Source organism: Tiliqua scincoides, chromosome 1, assembly GCF_035046505.1.
Source record: "Tiliqua scincoides isolate rTilSci1 chromosome 1, rTilSci1.hap2, whole genome shotgun sequence".
In the NCBI taxonomy this organism is placed as follows: domain Eukaryota; kingdom Metazoa; phylum Chordata; class Lepidosauria; order Squamata; family Scincidae; genus Tiliqua; species Tiliqua scincoides.
In genome coordinates this window covers 122503191-122521141 of record NC_089821.1, presented here as the reverse complement: position 1 = coordinate 122521141, position 17951 = coordinate 122503191, and the positions used below count along the sequence as shown (strand labels likewise).

The following is a 17951-nucleotide window of genomic DNA, read 5'->3' as shown; positions in this document are numbered from 1 at the left end:
GGAGGTGCCCAAATCTCATTAGATTTCATGATATCCAAGATAGTGGCATCCAAATCCCATAAGATTTGGGTGCTGCCATCTTGGACCTCTCAAAATCTTGCAAGATCCAAGTTGGTGGCACCCAGAAGAACGGATACCAGGGGCCACTGGAGACATCCCGCAGTGCCCCTGTAAGTGTGCTGTGACGCCCTGAAGTGTTGCCATACAAACTTTGGGAACCACTGCTTTAATTTGATAGAACTGGTTCCTATTGCTTTGAATAACTGTCAGACTTCCACTTGCAAACTATTTCAATCCATGTACTACTGTGCTGGAATAATATCCCTTATAAGCCTCTGTATGTGTTGTCAAGAGGGATTTCCCTTTATTTCCCCTCTTTCATGACACTTATAACAGTGTTTTGTATTGTATTCCTTCAAGGTATGCAATGATGGCAGCATCTGGAACATAGCAGCGGGTCCAGATTATTCATTGTTCCTAGTCGATGGAGAAGATTTTCAGCCTTCGTTATATTGTAGTGGTCGAGAAGAAATTGGAGATGGTGGGGTTTTGTCTGATAATAGCTGCTTAAAGAGTCCAGCGTTGTTGCTTACTTGCAGTAAGGTACGTGTTCTTTTCTGCCTGATGTCTAAAGAAAACTTTACGGCCTCATGGTGGTATTTGGTGTTTGGAAAGGTGCACTTGAGGAACTCGTGAATTGAGCCAATATTCCCCAGAAATTCAAGCCTCTTCCATAATAGCCTTAACCTGGCAGCAGTCCTCCTTGCCCTAATGCTCCTTTCTTCTTTCCCACCCAAACTTACTAGAATCAACATCAGAGCGGTCTCATGGTGAAGCCTGCATGTGAAATGCAGATCACGGTAAAGGGCATAATCTGTAATCTAATTTTAGCTGATTATACGGATTGCAACCTTCTAGGAAAGGAGACTGCAATCTTTTAAACTTTTCTCACTACAGTCATAAATACCTTATTAGGAAATGGGTTCCACTGAATTTGGTTCCACTTGAATTTGGTGAATAGACAATTCTTAGGTTGGGAAGTAACCTCCTGCATGCTTAGAAAAAAACTCCTGAAACTTAATTGGGAATATTTCTAGATATAGACATGAGAAAAAATAATGTATAATGAATTTACGAGTGGCAGTAAAAATTGTGTACTCTTCTTTATTTTATAAAGCTTCTATACAGCCCTTCCCAAAAATAAATAACAATGAGAATCAACAAAATCAATAGCAACAGCAAAACATAACCAATGAAGAGAGCTAAATATCAAATGCTTTTCTAAATAGCCTGCTTTAGCTAGCAGCTTCGAAACTGGAGGCATACAGGTCTAGTGCAAACTAAGCAATCTAGGTGAGTAATGCTCCCAGCAAGCTGTCCAACTTAACACAGCTGTCCAAAGAGCACCAGCTGAAGCTTTTGAACACTTTTTAGGGCGGTGCCATGTTGAGTATAATTTGGTAATTGAGTATAATTTGGTAAAATTGTGGTAATTTAGTCTGGAGCTATCTAGAGTAGGGTGGCCAGTCTTTCAACTTTAGGGCTCCTGGACATTTAACAATTGTGTAGAAGAGGGAATTTCAGCAAGTGCAGCTTGTCATGTCACAGATCTCCATAATCCCAGAGCTTTCCTCATTGCATGTAATCTCCTTATGGAGGATCTCCCCTCCATAGTTTTGAGGTGCAAAGGACTATTGTGCTAAGGGAGGAGTGGGAAGGTTAACTTCTGTGTGCATCTGAAGGTTACAACCCATGGTTTGTTGTAGACATTGTTCAGTATCAAACACATGGTTTGGGCTTCCACACATGCCTCACCTTCATAAATTCATTCTTGTCTTCATGGTGCAACAGCTTCTAGAGGTGGAGTTTTGGATGTAACAGTGGATTAAATCAGACATGAAATTGTGGTTTTTTATTTCGTTTTCTAGCTGATTGCAAAGCATAGTTTGCCAGTTCAAATATCATACTATGCTAAAATTGAACTTCTTTAACCATGGTGTGGAATGACGTCTGAATTGAGCCAGTTCTTTCCAAACAGAGAATTTTAGTTATAATGAATTGTAATGTATTGGAATGGTGAACACTGCAAGATATATTCAGTACTTGACAAATTTGCATGACTCTGTATAATAAGACTCTGGGATGTATTGTATTTGTTTTTATGTTATTAGTGTTATCTTGCTATACAGTGAAATCTGCTTAGGACTGAATTACAAAACACAAGGTAATATGTGTCTGAAGTTCAGTATATAAAATATGTAAACTTGGTGTCTCTTTAATTTAGAATTAACACTAACTCTTCTTGGCAAGGATTTTTTTTTTTTAACAATTTGTCTTCCCTCCAGCTAGGATATATTAGCAGCATGGCAGCAGGCGGGAGTAACTGTTTGGCTTTAGTGGACAGAAACGTTATGGGATACATTGCTAGTCTGCATGAGTTGGCTTCAACTGAAAGACAATTTTACTCCAAACTGAGTGCTATAAAATCTCAAGTGCTTAGACCCCTCTTGGGATTAGGTAAGAGATTTCTTCACAGTGTTGTATTCTGTTTCTAAGTGATTGTAACCATCTTAATGTAACTTTCCCTTTGCTTATTTTTCTTGGAAGAGTATATCACTAGTAATCTTGACTTCCGCTTCAGTATGTGCCTAAAACTGTCTAATCAGATATCCTCCTCTTTGCCAACTGTGCACTGCTTTTGGTTAGGGCTCAGATAAGAAAAAAAACTGCAAGCTGCCTTTGCTCTCACTTTTAACACTATGCAGCATCTCCTGCTGCTTCAAGACATAACACTATTCCTTTAGTACTTAGCACACCACAAACCCCCTGCCAGGGTAGCTGCTGGTCTCAGCTAGCACTGCTGCATTATATATTTAAAGTGGCAGCAGCATCTCTGACTTTTCTCACTCGCTTCACAGCTGGTTGCCAACCCTTGGCCAGACTCCTGCAGCTTACTTCGTGGCCACCCAGATTTCTCTTCCAAATTCTCCCCCAGGCTCCTCAGACATTCTGATCTCTTACAGCTTTTTCAGATCACCCTCCCATATCCAGGCAAATTCTTTATTTTCTGATTATGTGTGGAAGCTAAATTGTTGTGTGCTGCTAATATAAAGTGCAGTAATTACTGATAATCAATTATTTTATATATTGTAATATAGTATTCTAATTGACAAGTTTATACTTTTGCAAGGAAAATAAAAATAGCTTGCCAGTTAATGGCATTCTTTAGCATTGTCTTTAAAATGCAATTTGTGTTTGATAGCTAGATTTAATTCTGATGTGTTGAATCAATCATTTCAACTTGCTAATATACCTGTACATTGTTATCTAATATAATTCACTGCATGTTTACCTGTCTGCTACAGATAACTTAGGTGCTGCATCAACAGTCCAGCTGTTGCAGGAAATGGCAAGTATGTTCAGCAAACTGTGTTACTTGATTGGTCAGCATGGAGCCTCTTTGACTAACTTTCTTCAGGGGTTGAAAGAGGCAAAGAACTTGGCTATCCTGAAGCATTCAAACCTCTTTTTGGAAAGTTACACTGAGTGAGTATCCACTTCTTTATTTTTTTAGCAGTTTATTATATCAATTAGAACTGTGCCTAAAAATGAGTTATGAAGAAACAGTCAGTGTCTACAGATGCTATTATATTTGAAATGGGGGAGGGGACAGTGGACCAAATTACATGTTTAAAGTACAGGTGCAGCCTATTCATGGATTTTTTTATCTGAGGATTTGTCTTCACTAGAATGGGGTGGGGGTACTGAAAGTCATACGAACCTTTGCCTCCTTTGCCCTGAGCTGGCATCTCAGTCTGTTTCCAGGCAGCCCAAAACACTGCAAAAAGGCTTCACCTTGCCCAGACAGGGAAATAGCCCTGGAGCCATGGAAGAGGCTCCTCTTGCAAAGGAACAATAACATTCCTGGAGCCCCTGAGCCAGCTGAGGCTGAAGAGGGGAGGGGGGACCAAAAACCTCTATAGACAGAACACGTACAGCAAGGTGGAGCTCGCGTTCTTTCTCTCTCTCCCTCACACACACACATACACACACGGGCAGGTGCAGTAGCAACAGAGGGGATTGCTTTAAAAAAAACCCAGGAGTGCTTGCCGAGCCTTGGAGAGACAGATGAGGGTGAGCAGAGAGCTGAACTACAAGTCCCAGAATGCTCTGGGGCAGAGGAGTTTCCATGATGGCTGTGGCCAGGGAGGGCTGCAGGAGCGGCAGCAGTGGAGAGGAGGAGGAGAACCTGCAGTGCTGTCAGGAGGCTGCCTGGGACACAGAGGACTCCCAAGCAAGCTCAGGATCCCACCTGTGAAAGGGGAAGGGGGGAGGGGATTGATAACAGCTGCCTTAGTTTCCTTCCATCCGGAAGTGTCGGGCTGCAGGCTGTATTTGCGTAACTCTATGGGATTTAGCACAACACGTTTTTTGTTAATCACGCCAAGTCATGGAACGGGACTAATGTGGATAAATAGGCTGTACCTGTAATGTCATGTTTCGTCCTAATACTTCAGTAGAAAAGTTGTGTGATCATATTCAGGGATACCTAATCATTCAATTTCATTTTTAAGTTATTCTCAAACACAATAAAAAAAATGAAATGCTAAGGTTGCCAGTTATTCATCTTTAAGGGTGTAGTTCACCCAACTTGTGCTGTGAAATTTCTGTTCATTCAGGGCAGCTTACAGATGATTGCCGTTTTAGCCCTGTTGAAATGTATGTTGTGCAAAAAGGATGCTTTCATGTTAATTCACTATGTCAAGGGGACCACAGTATGTGTTCTCATATTATTTTTGTGATACGGGAGCAACTGCAGTTCAATTTCTTTCTGCGTTATTCAGGGCATGTAAGATGCCCCAAACTATACTAGAGGGGTCCATATGAACATTGTCCTGATTTTTGGAAGGGGTAGTTCTAGCGGAGGGATGTGGCATGGGGACCACATGGAACTTGGATTGAGCATCTTTCACTACCAGAGCTCTATTGCAGTAGTTTCTGTACTTCAAAAGTAATGTGAAAAAGGAGAATCTAAACCTTTTATTTAGGGTTTAAATACACTCTCCCTGTCTCAGGGTGTTCAAATTTGAAACTCAGATACTCTTTTTTTTTTTTCTTTAACTTCCATGGTTTAGGTATTGTACTTCCTTGGCAAATTTTCTGGTCATGGGAGGATTTGCTCTTCTTGCCAAACCAGTAATGTAAGTTAATCTGTTCTGTTGTTGATATGTTTGCTACAGTCTGAAAGCTGTAGTGAATGAGTACCATCACTGGATGAATCCAGTGAAACTAGTACTGTGCATGTTGACAATGCACAGTGCCATCTGACTGGGGGAGAAATCTGTGCAGTCTGAGACCTGTCTGTATTTGGCTGACTGGCACACTCTCTGGATTCCTTGCTTGCCCAAATGACAGTGAACCCTGCAGAGTGCATCTTAGCTGTTCTGACTTCCGTGTTCTTCCATTATGGCAGCAATGGAAGAGATGGTTGCCTCCTTATATATTTTCTTATAGGCAAGTGTTCTGATATTTTTCTTGTGAACAAGAAAGCCCTCTGGAAAATGACTGTGTGTCATGGAATGTCCTGTCATAGATTATCCAAAATCTGTAGTAATTTTAGTTTATTTTCAGCTTAAGATAGTCCTGAAAACTCAGGTAGATAAAGGAATTGTGATATTAAAATTTACGAAGATAATAATTGGTATACTGGAATCTCTGGCTTAGCTGAGCAGGCAGTCATTATTTTTTTGCAATAAAAAAATTATTTTTTAAGGTTGGGGGTAGGATGCCACCTCAAGACATTACGCTGCCCAATGCAAACTGTATAGACTTGCATTCCCACAGCTTCTCTCCAACTTTGTCAGACCTCCATAATAAACTTGGTGTGTGAAATTAAAGCAGAAAAAAACAGTGTATACCTGTGGCTATAAAGGACACTATACTTTGTTATAACGAATATGAAAAGGGATGGCTTGAGGACAAGGAGCAGGCAACAGTGTGTCACTCCCCTACCTCCACATATTCAGCACTGTATAACTAGCAGCAGGCAGGGCAACTGAGGCAGCTGTCCTGGGCCTTGTGGTGGGGGAACTGCAGGGCACTGCACTTCACTCCTCTCTTTTCTGAACATCATTAAAATTCAGTTTTTCCTTTCTCATTCAGTTCTCCCTTTCTTCATTCCCTTTGAGGTTAATGTGACCATCATTGTTGCATGAACCTGATTGCAATCTTTTCTGTTTTATCGGTAAGGGCAGATCAGACAGGTTCATTGCTACCTTGGATTTGAAATGAGGGGGCAGGGAAAAGAATGGGTATCAGTGGCTATTGATAAATACATAAAAAGTGACAATTTACCATTATTTTTACTGCAGAAGTGCAACTCTGAAAATTGACATCTTTTTAAGCACTTATTTTTAATGATTTTTACTTCACTCACTCAGGCTGCAATCCTAACCACACTTTCCTGAGAGTAAGCCCCATTGAACAAAATAGTACTTACTTTTGAGTAGACCTGGTTAGACCTGTGCCCTCACTCATTTACACACTCTCTCTCTATACACACACACACACACACACACACACACTCTGTATGTATATATTTGGTCATGGGGGTGTGTGTACCCTTCTAGGGATGGCCCTGACTTGTAGGAGAAAATGTGATCACAATTAAATTTGTGTCATGACTCAGCACCAGGAATGTGCTGAACCCTGGAGAAGGGGAAAAATGCATCCTTTTAAAATCACGGTTTAAAAAACTGCTTTTCTTACTATTGTAGACAGTTATGAAAGCAATTACAGGTATAATATAATTATCCATGGATTTTTCACCTGTGGAAGCATCTCATCTCAAAACAATGAGAAGCGCTCTTTAAATTAAACAGTCCTTTAACAATAGTCTTGTAATTGTGAGAGACAGCTGACAATAATCAATCATTCATCTCTCGGGGCACTTAAAACCCTTCCTTTGCCCTCAGCACCTGAAAGAAAGATAATCTCTTTGCTCTGGGTAAAGGGAGGGGTCCCTGGCTCAGAATGGAGTGAAGCCTTATGGGTCTGGAGAGAGACTGTTTGATGAATTGTCTGCCTAATGACTCTGTCTTACATCACAAAGGTCAGCAATGCTGTTTTTAAATCACCTAGCAAAGGGGCATTGTTTTGCAAATGGATTTACTTTAATGTAATTTTTACCATCCACCTGAGTTCTGGGAATGGAACCCTCAGGAATAATGAGACTCAACCTCAGGAATAATGAGACTCAATACTTTGCTTTTGAGAAATTAAGGTGGTTTCTGGCTGATCAAAAGGAATTAAATGCAGTCATCTGGCTGGTTGGTGAATAAAATAAGATCATTGGTACATGAAATGAGGCAAACAAACCCTTCTTCTCATCCCAGTACAAATACCTGCATGCCTCTAGCCAATCTCCACCACCATCCCATTTTAGGACTGGCACATACAATCACATATATACATGCAGAGTTAGCCATTCAAGTTTGCCTACATCCCAATACTTGCTTACATCCAAACACATGCACGTGTGCATACACACTGCTGTCTCTGTCCTCCATTCATCCCTGGTACTGCCTTCTGTTGTTCCTGTAACTTGCTACTGCTATTTGGGTTAAGAGGTTTAGGGGCTTTGGCATAGAGCAGAGGTATAGCTTCAGGGAATAGCCATAGGTAACTTATGGTGGAAGAACTCTGAGCCAGTGCCAAAGCAACCCACTACCCAGCCAATGCATAAGGGCCATATTATCAAGTAAAGCTTAAGCTGAGGTTTGAGATAAGTGGCAGGTGCTTGACAGGCTCTGAGCTGCTTTTGTGGCTGCTTTTTCTGCAACCAGCATATGCTGCAGCATTGCTTCTGATAAGGAAGGAGAATTGACAGGCTGGTGATGGGTTTTTCAGGGTGTGAGGCTGTCAAGTCCACAGTGGTCTAAGTTTTTTTACTTATACAAGGGTCGCCCTGAAAGTAATGCACCACATTTTTTTTCTTCAACAATTATTTATTGAACACAGTGAAACTTACACACAAGAAAGAATGATGTTTCTTCTACACTCCCTATTTTTCCACGTAATCTCCGTCCAGTTCTATGGCCTTCCTCCAGCGAGACACAAGGGCATGTATGCCCTGTCGGCACCACTCCTTGTTCTGGTCACGAAGCCATTTCTGCACTGTGCGAATCACCTCTTCGTCATCCTCAAAATGTCTTCCGCGAATGGCATCCTTTAATGGCCCAAACAAGTGGAAGTCTGAGGGAGCTAGGTCAGGGCTGTAGGGTGGATGGGGTAACACAGTCCAACCCTGTTTAGTGATGTGTTCCGAAGTCCTCAAACTTGTGTGAGGCCGAGCGTTAGCATGTTGAATCAAACATTCACCTGGGTTGTTATGGCGCCGAAGTCGCTGGAAGCGCTTCTTGAGTTTGGTTAATGTCTTCACATAAGCTTCAGAATTAATGGTGCTGCCTCTTGGCATCACATCAATGAGTATGACGCCCTCACAGTCTCAAAATGCAGTGATCATGACCTTACCGGCGGAAGCAGTTGCTTTGAATTTTTTCTTCTGTGGAGACTGAGGATGATGCCATTCCATCGACTGTCGTTTTGTTTCGGGCTCAAAATGGTGAACCCAGGTTTCATCACCTGTCACAATCCTGGACAAGAACGCTTCCCCCTCATCTTCAAAACGTTTCAGCAACTCAGAAGAAATGTATTTTCTGAGAGATTTGTGGTCCACCGTAAGACAGCGCGGAACCCATCATGCACACACTTTTGAGTAATCAAGAGCACAGATGATTGCATCCACACTTCCTTTGCTGATTGACAGCTTCAGCGCCAACTGCCTAGTCGTTATGTGTCAGTCCTCACGAATGAGCACATCAGCAAGCTGCGTCTTGTCAGGTGTGACAGCCATGGATGGCCGCCCCGAACACTGCAAATCTTGGAGCTCTGCCGAACCGCCTTCTAATGGCCTCACCCTCTGTGCCCAGTGACTAACCGTACTTCTGTCGACTGCAGATTCTCCATAAACTGTACACAAACATTTGTGAATGTTCTCAACAGTTTCTTTCTCCGCAGTGAGAAATTCAATGACGACACACTGCTTGTAACGTACATCACTTACAGATGCCATTTCGAAACACTGCTGCAGCTACGCTATCTGTCTGAAGACACCAAAGATTTGTTTGCGCACTCCTGAAAATTCAAATAATGTATATCTAAAGTTTCGCATTCGTACCATTACTGTAGGCTGAGAAAAAAAATGTGGTGCATTACTTTCTGGGTGACCCTGTACTTTTTAGGCAACTGATCAAGAAAGTTTGAAGCCCCTTCCCTGCAACTTGCCTACTCTTGAGTCTCTCACCAGCCACCCTCTTCTGCAGCCAGCAAACGGCTAAAATGTCTTGTGAAAGTGAAGGCGAGGTGTTGGGGCTTAGGGAGCAATCCAGAAAATGAGTTAGAACAGGTTTACTACTGCACTTCAATCAGCACACAAGTTTTTGGAAGCAGGAGCCTTGCCTATACAAGCACATATAGTAGAGTACTTAACAAATGCATCCTAAATAGCACATTTGCACCTCCTCAGGAATAAGTCAGGCCTGCGGAGGCTTACACAAGCCTCTGCGCTGGCTTTCTCAGCGAGCCTTGCATTGGCCTGGCTTGGTCAACGCAAGGCTCTGGGGTAGGTGGGGAGGAGGGAGGTGTTCCTGGGCTGGGGGAGGGTGGGTGGTAGGTAGCCCTGGGGTGGGCGGGTGGGGAGCAGGAGGTGAGGCTGGGATCCAGCACTTATGCTGGATCCCAACGCCTGTTCCCGGGGAGCTCAGAGCAGCTTCAAGCCCCTCTGCTTTCCTCAGACTTGTACCACCTCAGGAGGTGGCGCAACTCCAAGGAGGCCCATGGGGCCTGCATTCCTTACCCAGAGGTAAGGGGAAAAGTTTCCCCTTACCTCTGGCTGAGCCACTTTGGGCCCCTATCCTGCACTTGATACAGCGCAAGCCTCTTAGCTTGCATGTTCCAGTGCAGGATAGCATTGCACCCTTAGAGACTGCATACAGCACTTGCATTGGCAACCACATTTCTGGAGCCCTGTCACAACAAAATTCACTATTTTAGGAGACAATATCAAGAGAAAAACAGCAATAGTGGGAGATGTTCTCAGATAGTACGGTAGTAGTTTGTAAGTTTCTCCTTTTCTCCTGCGGAAGTGGCTGGCATGTCTCCTTCATGGAGCTCCTTCCCCTCGCATACCACTTGAGTTTGGTATGATATGTTTTGTTTGTGTCTGCAGTGTGCCTCCTTGCAGAACTCATTCTTCTTCCCCACCCCCCAATTTTCATTATTACTTGATAATTACACAGGTCTACAAAATTGAGGGTCAGAAAAGTTTTCCCAAACTTTATGGTGGTTTCATATGAATTTGGGGTGCCGATTCCAAAAATGGCATCAGCTTTGCCCTATCATGTCTAGTTTTGGAGATATAGTATAGCCTCATTAGTGAATGGTTCAAGCAGCTTCCTCATGAGGAAGCTGCTTGAACTATTCACTAAAGAGGCGATACTATATCTCCAAAACTAGACGTTTCTTTTTTAAAATTTATTTATTTATTATTTTAAGTATCAAGTACAACATTTTGTAATTAGAACAAAAGGAATCTATTTAAGATGACCATATAAAGAGGTTCTTCTTTTTCCGCATTATTCTTTTTTCAAAGTTCAAAAGACATTGGCGCGCAAGCAAAAATCAGTAATCACTGACTGAAGACCCATTTCCCCATAAACCTGCAAGACTTCCCAAAATATTCAGGAAGACAGGAGGTTTAGTATATATTAACATATATTCTTTATTAGTCAACTTCTCATTTTCCCCAGTGAATAATGAAAATAATAATAATGTTTCATTCCCAATTATTTTTTGATTAGTCAAAGCTTCTATCCACGTGATTATTTCCTGCCAATATTTTTCTATTTTAGGACAAAAAATCCACGTATGTTCCAATGTACTCTTCTGTCTGCAATTCCTCGAACACATATCTGATATCTCCATTAATTTTATAGGAAGCTGCTTGAACCATTCTCTAAACCATTTTATAGGAAGCTGCTTGAACCATTCATGAACCAAGCTCATGAGGAAGCTGCTTGAACCATTCACTAAAGAGGCAATACTGTATGTCCAAAACTAGACATGATAGGGCAAAACGGATGCCATTTTTGGAATCGGCACCCCAAATATACCCAGAAATTGGTGTAACATTTAAGGAAACAAAATGCGTGTTGGCCTGTGTTATTATTGTCTTTCCTTTGTTGGATGAATTCCAGAAACAAAGATGACTTTTGGTCCTTTAAAAAGGCTTTAAAATTAATAGAACAGCATTTTTTTTAGGATGCATTTGTTAAGTGCTCTGCTATATGTGAATAACTTGTATAGGCAAGGCTCCTACTTCCTAAAAGCTGTGTGCTGATTGAAGGAAGCAAGTGCAGTAGGAAACCAGGTCTAAATTCTGACACAAATAATGGATTTGAAACTACCACTGATCAGTTTTAGATGCTAGTGTCTGGTATTGTGTGCAACAGTAAGGGGATTATGTGATCATATTGCGTACCTGTGTTCCTATGCGTGTTAAACTGTTGAAGCATTTTAGACATTTGTTCCATTATGGTATCTAAGGATGCACAAATGTTTCTGCCAGTAATTGTTATATGTTCATAATGGAGTCCGGCAATGAGATCTTTTCTGCATGATACTAATGTCAGTGGTTAATTATATTAGATGGTCTTCTGTGACTTCTTCTGTTAAGCCTTTTAAGCAATTCTGTTTAAAAGGGAAGAAGAAACTCACCAGGACTCCATTGTTGAGCAACTTTGCAGTGGTCCTTTGAGAGATTAGCTGACTTGGTCTTGAGATACTTCTAATACTCCTTGATGCTTGCATTGTGCCTTCCAAGTGTTGATCTCAAAGCACTTTAAAAATGCAAGCTATCCAGATGGTTAGTCTAGTGGCTGAAAAAATGAGTGTTCTGATAGAGAGGGTGCTTTTTTTTCTTGAAGCTTGTTAGAAAATGAGGAGTCGTGAAACTAGGCAAGATATATTCCTTTGATGTTTCTGCGGCAGCACCTTGTTAATCATGTAGAGTGGCCCTGCTGTTTAGTTCACTGAGCGACTCCTTTGTTCATAAAGCTTTGATATATTCTTTTGTGCCTTGCTTGTTCTTTCCAAATTTCTACTTCCATATATTTTTTTCATACTCTTCTCTAATTTTGCACACTTCTGACCCTCAGAGATTTCTGTTATTCTCGGCATCATAAAAGTAGCTGAGACATCCTCTCAAAGTAGCCCTTGTCCTTTTTGAATTCATTGCCATTATAGAAGGGCCACATAGCATCTCAGACAAACCCTATATGAACTGTGGGAATGTCAGCCATAAAGACACTCAAAGGCTTCTCTCCAGCACTCCTTTTGAGATTGCCATGTGCCTATCAATTGCATGAAATGCAATGCCTAGGTGACCCAACTCATCTAGTTGGATGACCTGATGGCATCAGCAACCCTAGGATTTTTAAGTTCACGAACAAGGCTGTTCTGAATTGATGCCTCTGATTCTTCACTGATGTGTCTGTGTATTAACAAAGGTATTAACCCACTCCTCATAAGAATAAAGAAACTGGAGTCTGCTCTCCTTCCTCCTGAACACCCTAGGTATATAAGGATAGCGAAGATATTTCACTTTTTTCATTCCTTATAGATAACATTATGTACTAAAATTGTATCTTTTCTATCATGTTCTTTACCAATAAAAGGAAAAAGAAATAAATAAAAATAAAAGAAAAAAAAAGAATAGGGAAGATATCCAGCAACTTGCATTCAGGGATTTTTTTTTTTTAAATCCTGCTTGTCTTTCGGTCTCTATGTTCATATTTGGGACCAGCAACCCCACTACTGTTTTTTCATCCCCTGATTTCCACCTCTCCATTGCTTTTTCCATCCATTGTTTTTCCCTCCAAACCTTTTGAGAGCTGTGGCTCCTGCATCAGCTGCTTTTGCTGGAGTGGTCCAGTGCAGTTCCAAAGCTGATTGCCATGGCATTCATTGCCATGAATCACTGCCAATCACTGGCCTGCCCTGGGAGGGGGAAGACAGAAGAAGTTGGGAGAGCACCAGCTGCTGGCTGTCTTGCTAATCAGGAACTGGAAAGCTGGTATGTCGCCATAAAGAGGGTCCAGGGGCGGGGGGGTGGAGGAAAAGAGAGGAGGTGAGAGAGAGCTCAGTGGAAGGAAGGAGAAAGGTGCGGGCAAACAGAGGAGAGAGAGAGGCAAAAATGGAGAACCCAGGCAAGATCAGGTAGACAGGAAAAGAGAACCTGTCAGAGGCAAGGAGATAGAGGCAGCACTAGAGGAAGGAGCAGGAACGATGAGAGAAAATGAACCTGCAAGGGAACCATTGAGGTGGCCAACTCCATGCACAGCTTCCCAGCGAGGTGCAGGAAGAGAGAAGCTTGTGAGGGATCCTTCTCCCAGCTACAGCCCCCACCTCTGATGGGTCAAGGCAGGGTGCACCAGTCACCTCAGGGGCAGGCCATCTGGGCACTCCTTCTCTACCACCTGTGCTTGGCAGCCCCACCCTACTCCTGCAGTGGGAGCTCAGCTAAGCCTTGCTGCACCTTCACGGACCCTTCCCCTGGGCAGGTGGTGAACCCCACATAGGCAGCAATGTCAAGAGTTGTCTAGGAGCCAGGGACCACCATAGGTGAAGAAACTCATCAGAGTGGCAAATCGCTCTGCTTTCTGTTAAGGAGATGAAACCCTGCTGTTAGTTTATAACTTGTTTGCCAGTAAGTCCAGTCTTGAAGCATCACCTCCAAAGTCCAGACTGCATACTTCTCTCTGAAACAGAACTATGTCCCATCATAACACCTCTGAGACCAACCTGCCTCCATGGGGTGAGGAAGAAGAGACCCCTATGGTCACACCTAATACATTGATAAGCATGTCAGCGGTAGATAGGAAGGCAAAAAGTGGTGGTAACTTGTAGGCTCCACCTTCAGTCCTAGAGTAGCATTCTTTGAATATATTTTCCCACCATTTTGAACTTAACTTCCTCTTAAAAATCACATTCAGAACTTCATAGATTTCTTCAATTTTTCAAGGCCAATGGGGCTTCCTTTTTGGAAGCTGCAACTCATTTACCTTCCTTCAGCAATGCAATGTAGAGTAAATCTAGTTAGTGATGTAAATTGTATAGCTGAAATAATTATTTCCTTAATAAATTGAGGTTAGGTCTGAGGTGACATGGGAGAGGGCCACCTTCTCTGGTTGTGGAATTCCCTCCCTCTTGAGCGGAGACTGTCCCTATCATTTCAAGCTTTCCAACAGCATCTTAAACCTTTTCTGTTTTATCTATCCTTCTATGATTTTGATTTGGTACAATTGTTGGCAGGGTTTGCTCGTTCTTTTTGTGTTATGAATGATTTTATATTGTGGGTTATGGCTCAAGATTAAAATGTGTTTAAATAAACCTGTTGCCAGCATAAAATCTTGTCTGCTGATTGCTACCACATTATTCATGATAGAATGAGTTCTTCAGTGTCTTTTGATTTGCCTTTTAATAATTTGCATTTTTTAATTTCTACTACCTTGTGACTTAACTGAACAATAATTTCTGTGTTAGTACTGAAATGATATAAAGGTATTAATGCATATCTGTCTTTACCTGTAGGGATTTCTTAAGTAAAAGCCAGGCATTGCTTCAAGATCTGTCGGAGACCAGTGAGGAGGCTTGTCCTTTAGTAGAAGTGCTAAACACACTGTTTTTCTTGCCAATTAGACGACTTCATAATTATGCTAGAGTTTTGCTAAAGCTTGCTACATGTTTTGAAGTGGTAAGTTGTTGGCTGTGAAAAGTCTATTGGTGGGAAAGTATTTTATGTTTAAGTTCTGTGACTACCTCACAACATCTGATTTTTAATTTCAAGGGATACTAAAGCTATTTTACAATGTGTAAAATATATCTCACTGTGTGTGCACACATGCATGCTGGCAGCATCTTGTTTTTAAGAGTAAAGTAAAAGTATTGGGTCTAAGGGAAATTGAATTCATATCCAACTGTATATATTCATAGTATTCTTTCACAAGCTGGTTACATGTAGTATTTACTTTCAAAACACTTTCAAAAACTCTTCTGGTTTAAATGCTTTTACTTGAATGATTATGGGCGCAATCCTAACCCCTTATGTCAGTGCTTTCCAGCACTGACATAAGGGCAATGCAGCTCTGAGGTAAGGGAACAAACATTCCCTCACTTTGAGGAGGCCTCCATGAGTGACACCCAACTGCAGGATGCAGCACACGCCCCATTGGCACCGCTATGCCAGTGCTGTAATGCACTGACATAAGGGGTTAGGATTGTGCCCTATATGTGTGATTGCCTGTAGCTTTTCCTAAAATCAACAGAACTGTCACAAAAGGGGCATAGTGAATTCCTTGACATTCTGCTAGGGTTGCAGCAGAAAGATTTAAAGGGATACTTATCTGATAGTGCTCCTTTTGGAGTACTTGAACAGCTTCAGAGTTGTTGGGGTTTTACGCTGCAACTTAAGGGCTGATTTGCATATTTCAGCTCTTGTGTTAAAAGTTGTCAAATGCTGTCAAACGCAAATTTTTTGTAAAATGTCTGTAATGTTTAGCATCATTCACAAAAGTGAAGTTCAGACATAATGCAAAACCATGGGTTGTGTTAATGTCTGAATCCAAACCTTCCCTCAAACTGGAATCTGGCTTCACTGTTTAAACCTGGTTTACCGATGACAGTATGGACAGCTATGATTTACTGTTATGCCAGAATTCACAGATTATTGATAAATTACATTTGGGGCCATTGCTGTGCCTGAAGAAAGCTGCTATATCATGGAGGCAGGATTGAATTTATGATGCCAATTTCTGAGCAGGTGGGGAAAGAAAAGTGGAGAAGGAACTCTAAAACATGGTTTGGCTAGAAGTCTAAACCATGTTGTAGTTCCTTAATAATCATTAACACAAATGATTGGCTGAACTCAGCTAAAGAGTGTAACAGCAAACATGTCAGCAATCACATGAAGGCTTTCTGTGTGATATGGTGGTTCCACATGGTAAGTGGTGCTACAGACTATTGCTCTCATATGAAGAAATTGCCATGTGGAAGTGTGTGTGAGTTTTGTAAATTTGACAGCAAGTCTTTTTTGAAAATTATGTATATTTTTCTAAGACTGCAGTTTGGTGATTACTCAGTACAGCAGTGGACACAGTGAAGTAAATGAACCTTATGAGATCTCTTTTCAAAGTACAGTACTGTAAAAATGTATTGGGAATGTTAAAAAATCTAAGTGTTGCCAACATAAGCATTTTAGCTTTAGTTTTGATTTCAATATCTTGCCTAAACCCCAGTGGCAAACAATCCAATGTTATTTAGCCTTACTGTTAACTTCATTTGAAAATTTAAATATGCAGCTTGGTTATTGTCATGGTATGTAATACTAGGATAGCTTCCTGGTAACTTAACACCAGTCATTTTTTCAGATAAATCAATCAATAAATATTGTTTGTTCCTCTTCCATAGACATCTCCAGAATACCAGAGCCTTCAGGATTCCAGTTCTTCTTATGAAACACTTGCTGTGCACCTTGGCAGAAAAAGAAAAGAAGCTGAATACACACTGAGTTTCTGGAAGACCTTTCCTGGGAAAATGACTGTATGTTGATAGCTCCTGACCCTTTACAGCTTCCCTCTATTTACACATTAATTGCACCACACCTTTCTCTTAACCCTGCAATAAAATCACAGCAATGTTCTCTCCATGTGGCAGCCCTGAGAATTTTTAAAAAATATTTCCTTTAATCCCTAGTAGTCTGAATGTCCCTTTTTAGTATAATAATACTTCCTATAGTACTGTGAATGTGTTCCCTGAAAACAGAGTGCGATGTGAAATAGCGTTACAGAAGGTAGTTATGATTCTTTTCTAATGCAGTTGTGTTCATAGCACTGTACTTGCTGATGCATTAGTTCAGAACCTGCTGTATAGTTGAGCACTGCTGGTCAGTCTTTCTACATGGCAGTGGTGGAAGATGATGCGAAGAGTAGTGGAAGATGATGCGAAGAGTGGCAGGAGTATAAGCCACTTTGTGACTCATCCTTGAACTATGGGCTTCTTGTTGAAGAAAGCATCTAGGATAGATTGCCTTGTCCATTGCTTCCTCTCTGTCAGTATTTCCTAATGGTATTGGCTCCATGCTAGCCAGGATACAGCACATTCTTTGGCACAGTACTTTCCTGAATATGCACCTTACATCTACTGAAAGCACAGCCCAAACAGCTATACTGTACTGTACTGAACTTTTGAATGGATTTTAACCCTTTTTTTTAATACTCTAAAAATTATACCCAGAATAGAGTTCTATAATAAAATAGTGTTATAGGAGGTATTAATGTAATGGGATGTAAAGAAATTCAGACAGTATCTGTGAAGGTTAACTGTTCCTAGAGTTCATAAGGACCACATAGTTATTGTGCAGCTTATTTTGTGAAACTACTCATTTCAATTATAGGATTCCTTGAGGAAACCAGAACGACGGTTAATCTGTGAAAGCAGCAATCGGGGACTGTCTCTACAGCATGCTGGTAGATTCTCAGTGAACTGGTTCATACTGTTCAATGATGCTTTGGTCCATGCTCAGGTGAGCTCCCAGTGGATATTTGGAATGAGTTGTTTCCCTTGTACCTGATTGGTTTGGGCAAATTATGAGACACGGTTGTTGTCTCATAATTTCCATAGTGGTTCCATAGTGGTTATCACTTTAGTGTCCATCTGTTCCTCCCTCCCAAACTGAGTAGTCCCCGTGGGCACTGCCAGGCTCAGAATGACAGAAAATAGTGAAAAAACGCTGCTTCCTTTTTCTCTGTGAAAGCCGAAAGTGATGTTTAGATGCC

General features: G+C 41.4%; 1 protein-coding gene across 2 annotated transcripts in view; it reads left to right on the top strand.

The window, feature by feature from the left end:
* The window catches only part of ALS2 (alsin Rho guanine nucleotide exchange factor ALS2), a 66522-nt gene that overhangs the window by 20670 nt on the left and 27901 nt on the right, over positions 1–17951 (top strand). For both annotated transcript variants that reach the window (XM_066622261.1, XM_066622342.1), the window contains 7 exons: positions 421–603; positions 2346–2517; positions 3366–3546; positions 5136–5201; positions 14710–14872; positions 16585–16716; positions 17570–17698. In XM_066622261.1, the coding sequence (XP_066478358.1) occupies positions 421–603; positions 2346–2517; positions 3366–3546; positions 5136–5201; positions 14710–14872; positions 16585–16716; positions 17570–17698 (1026 nt within the window). The remainder of the gene's footprint in view (positions 1–420; positions 604–2345; positions 2518–3365; positions 3547–5135; positions 5202–14709; positions 14873–16584; positions 16717–17569; positions 17699–17951) is intronic.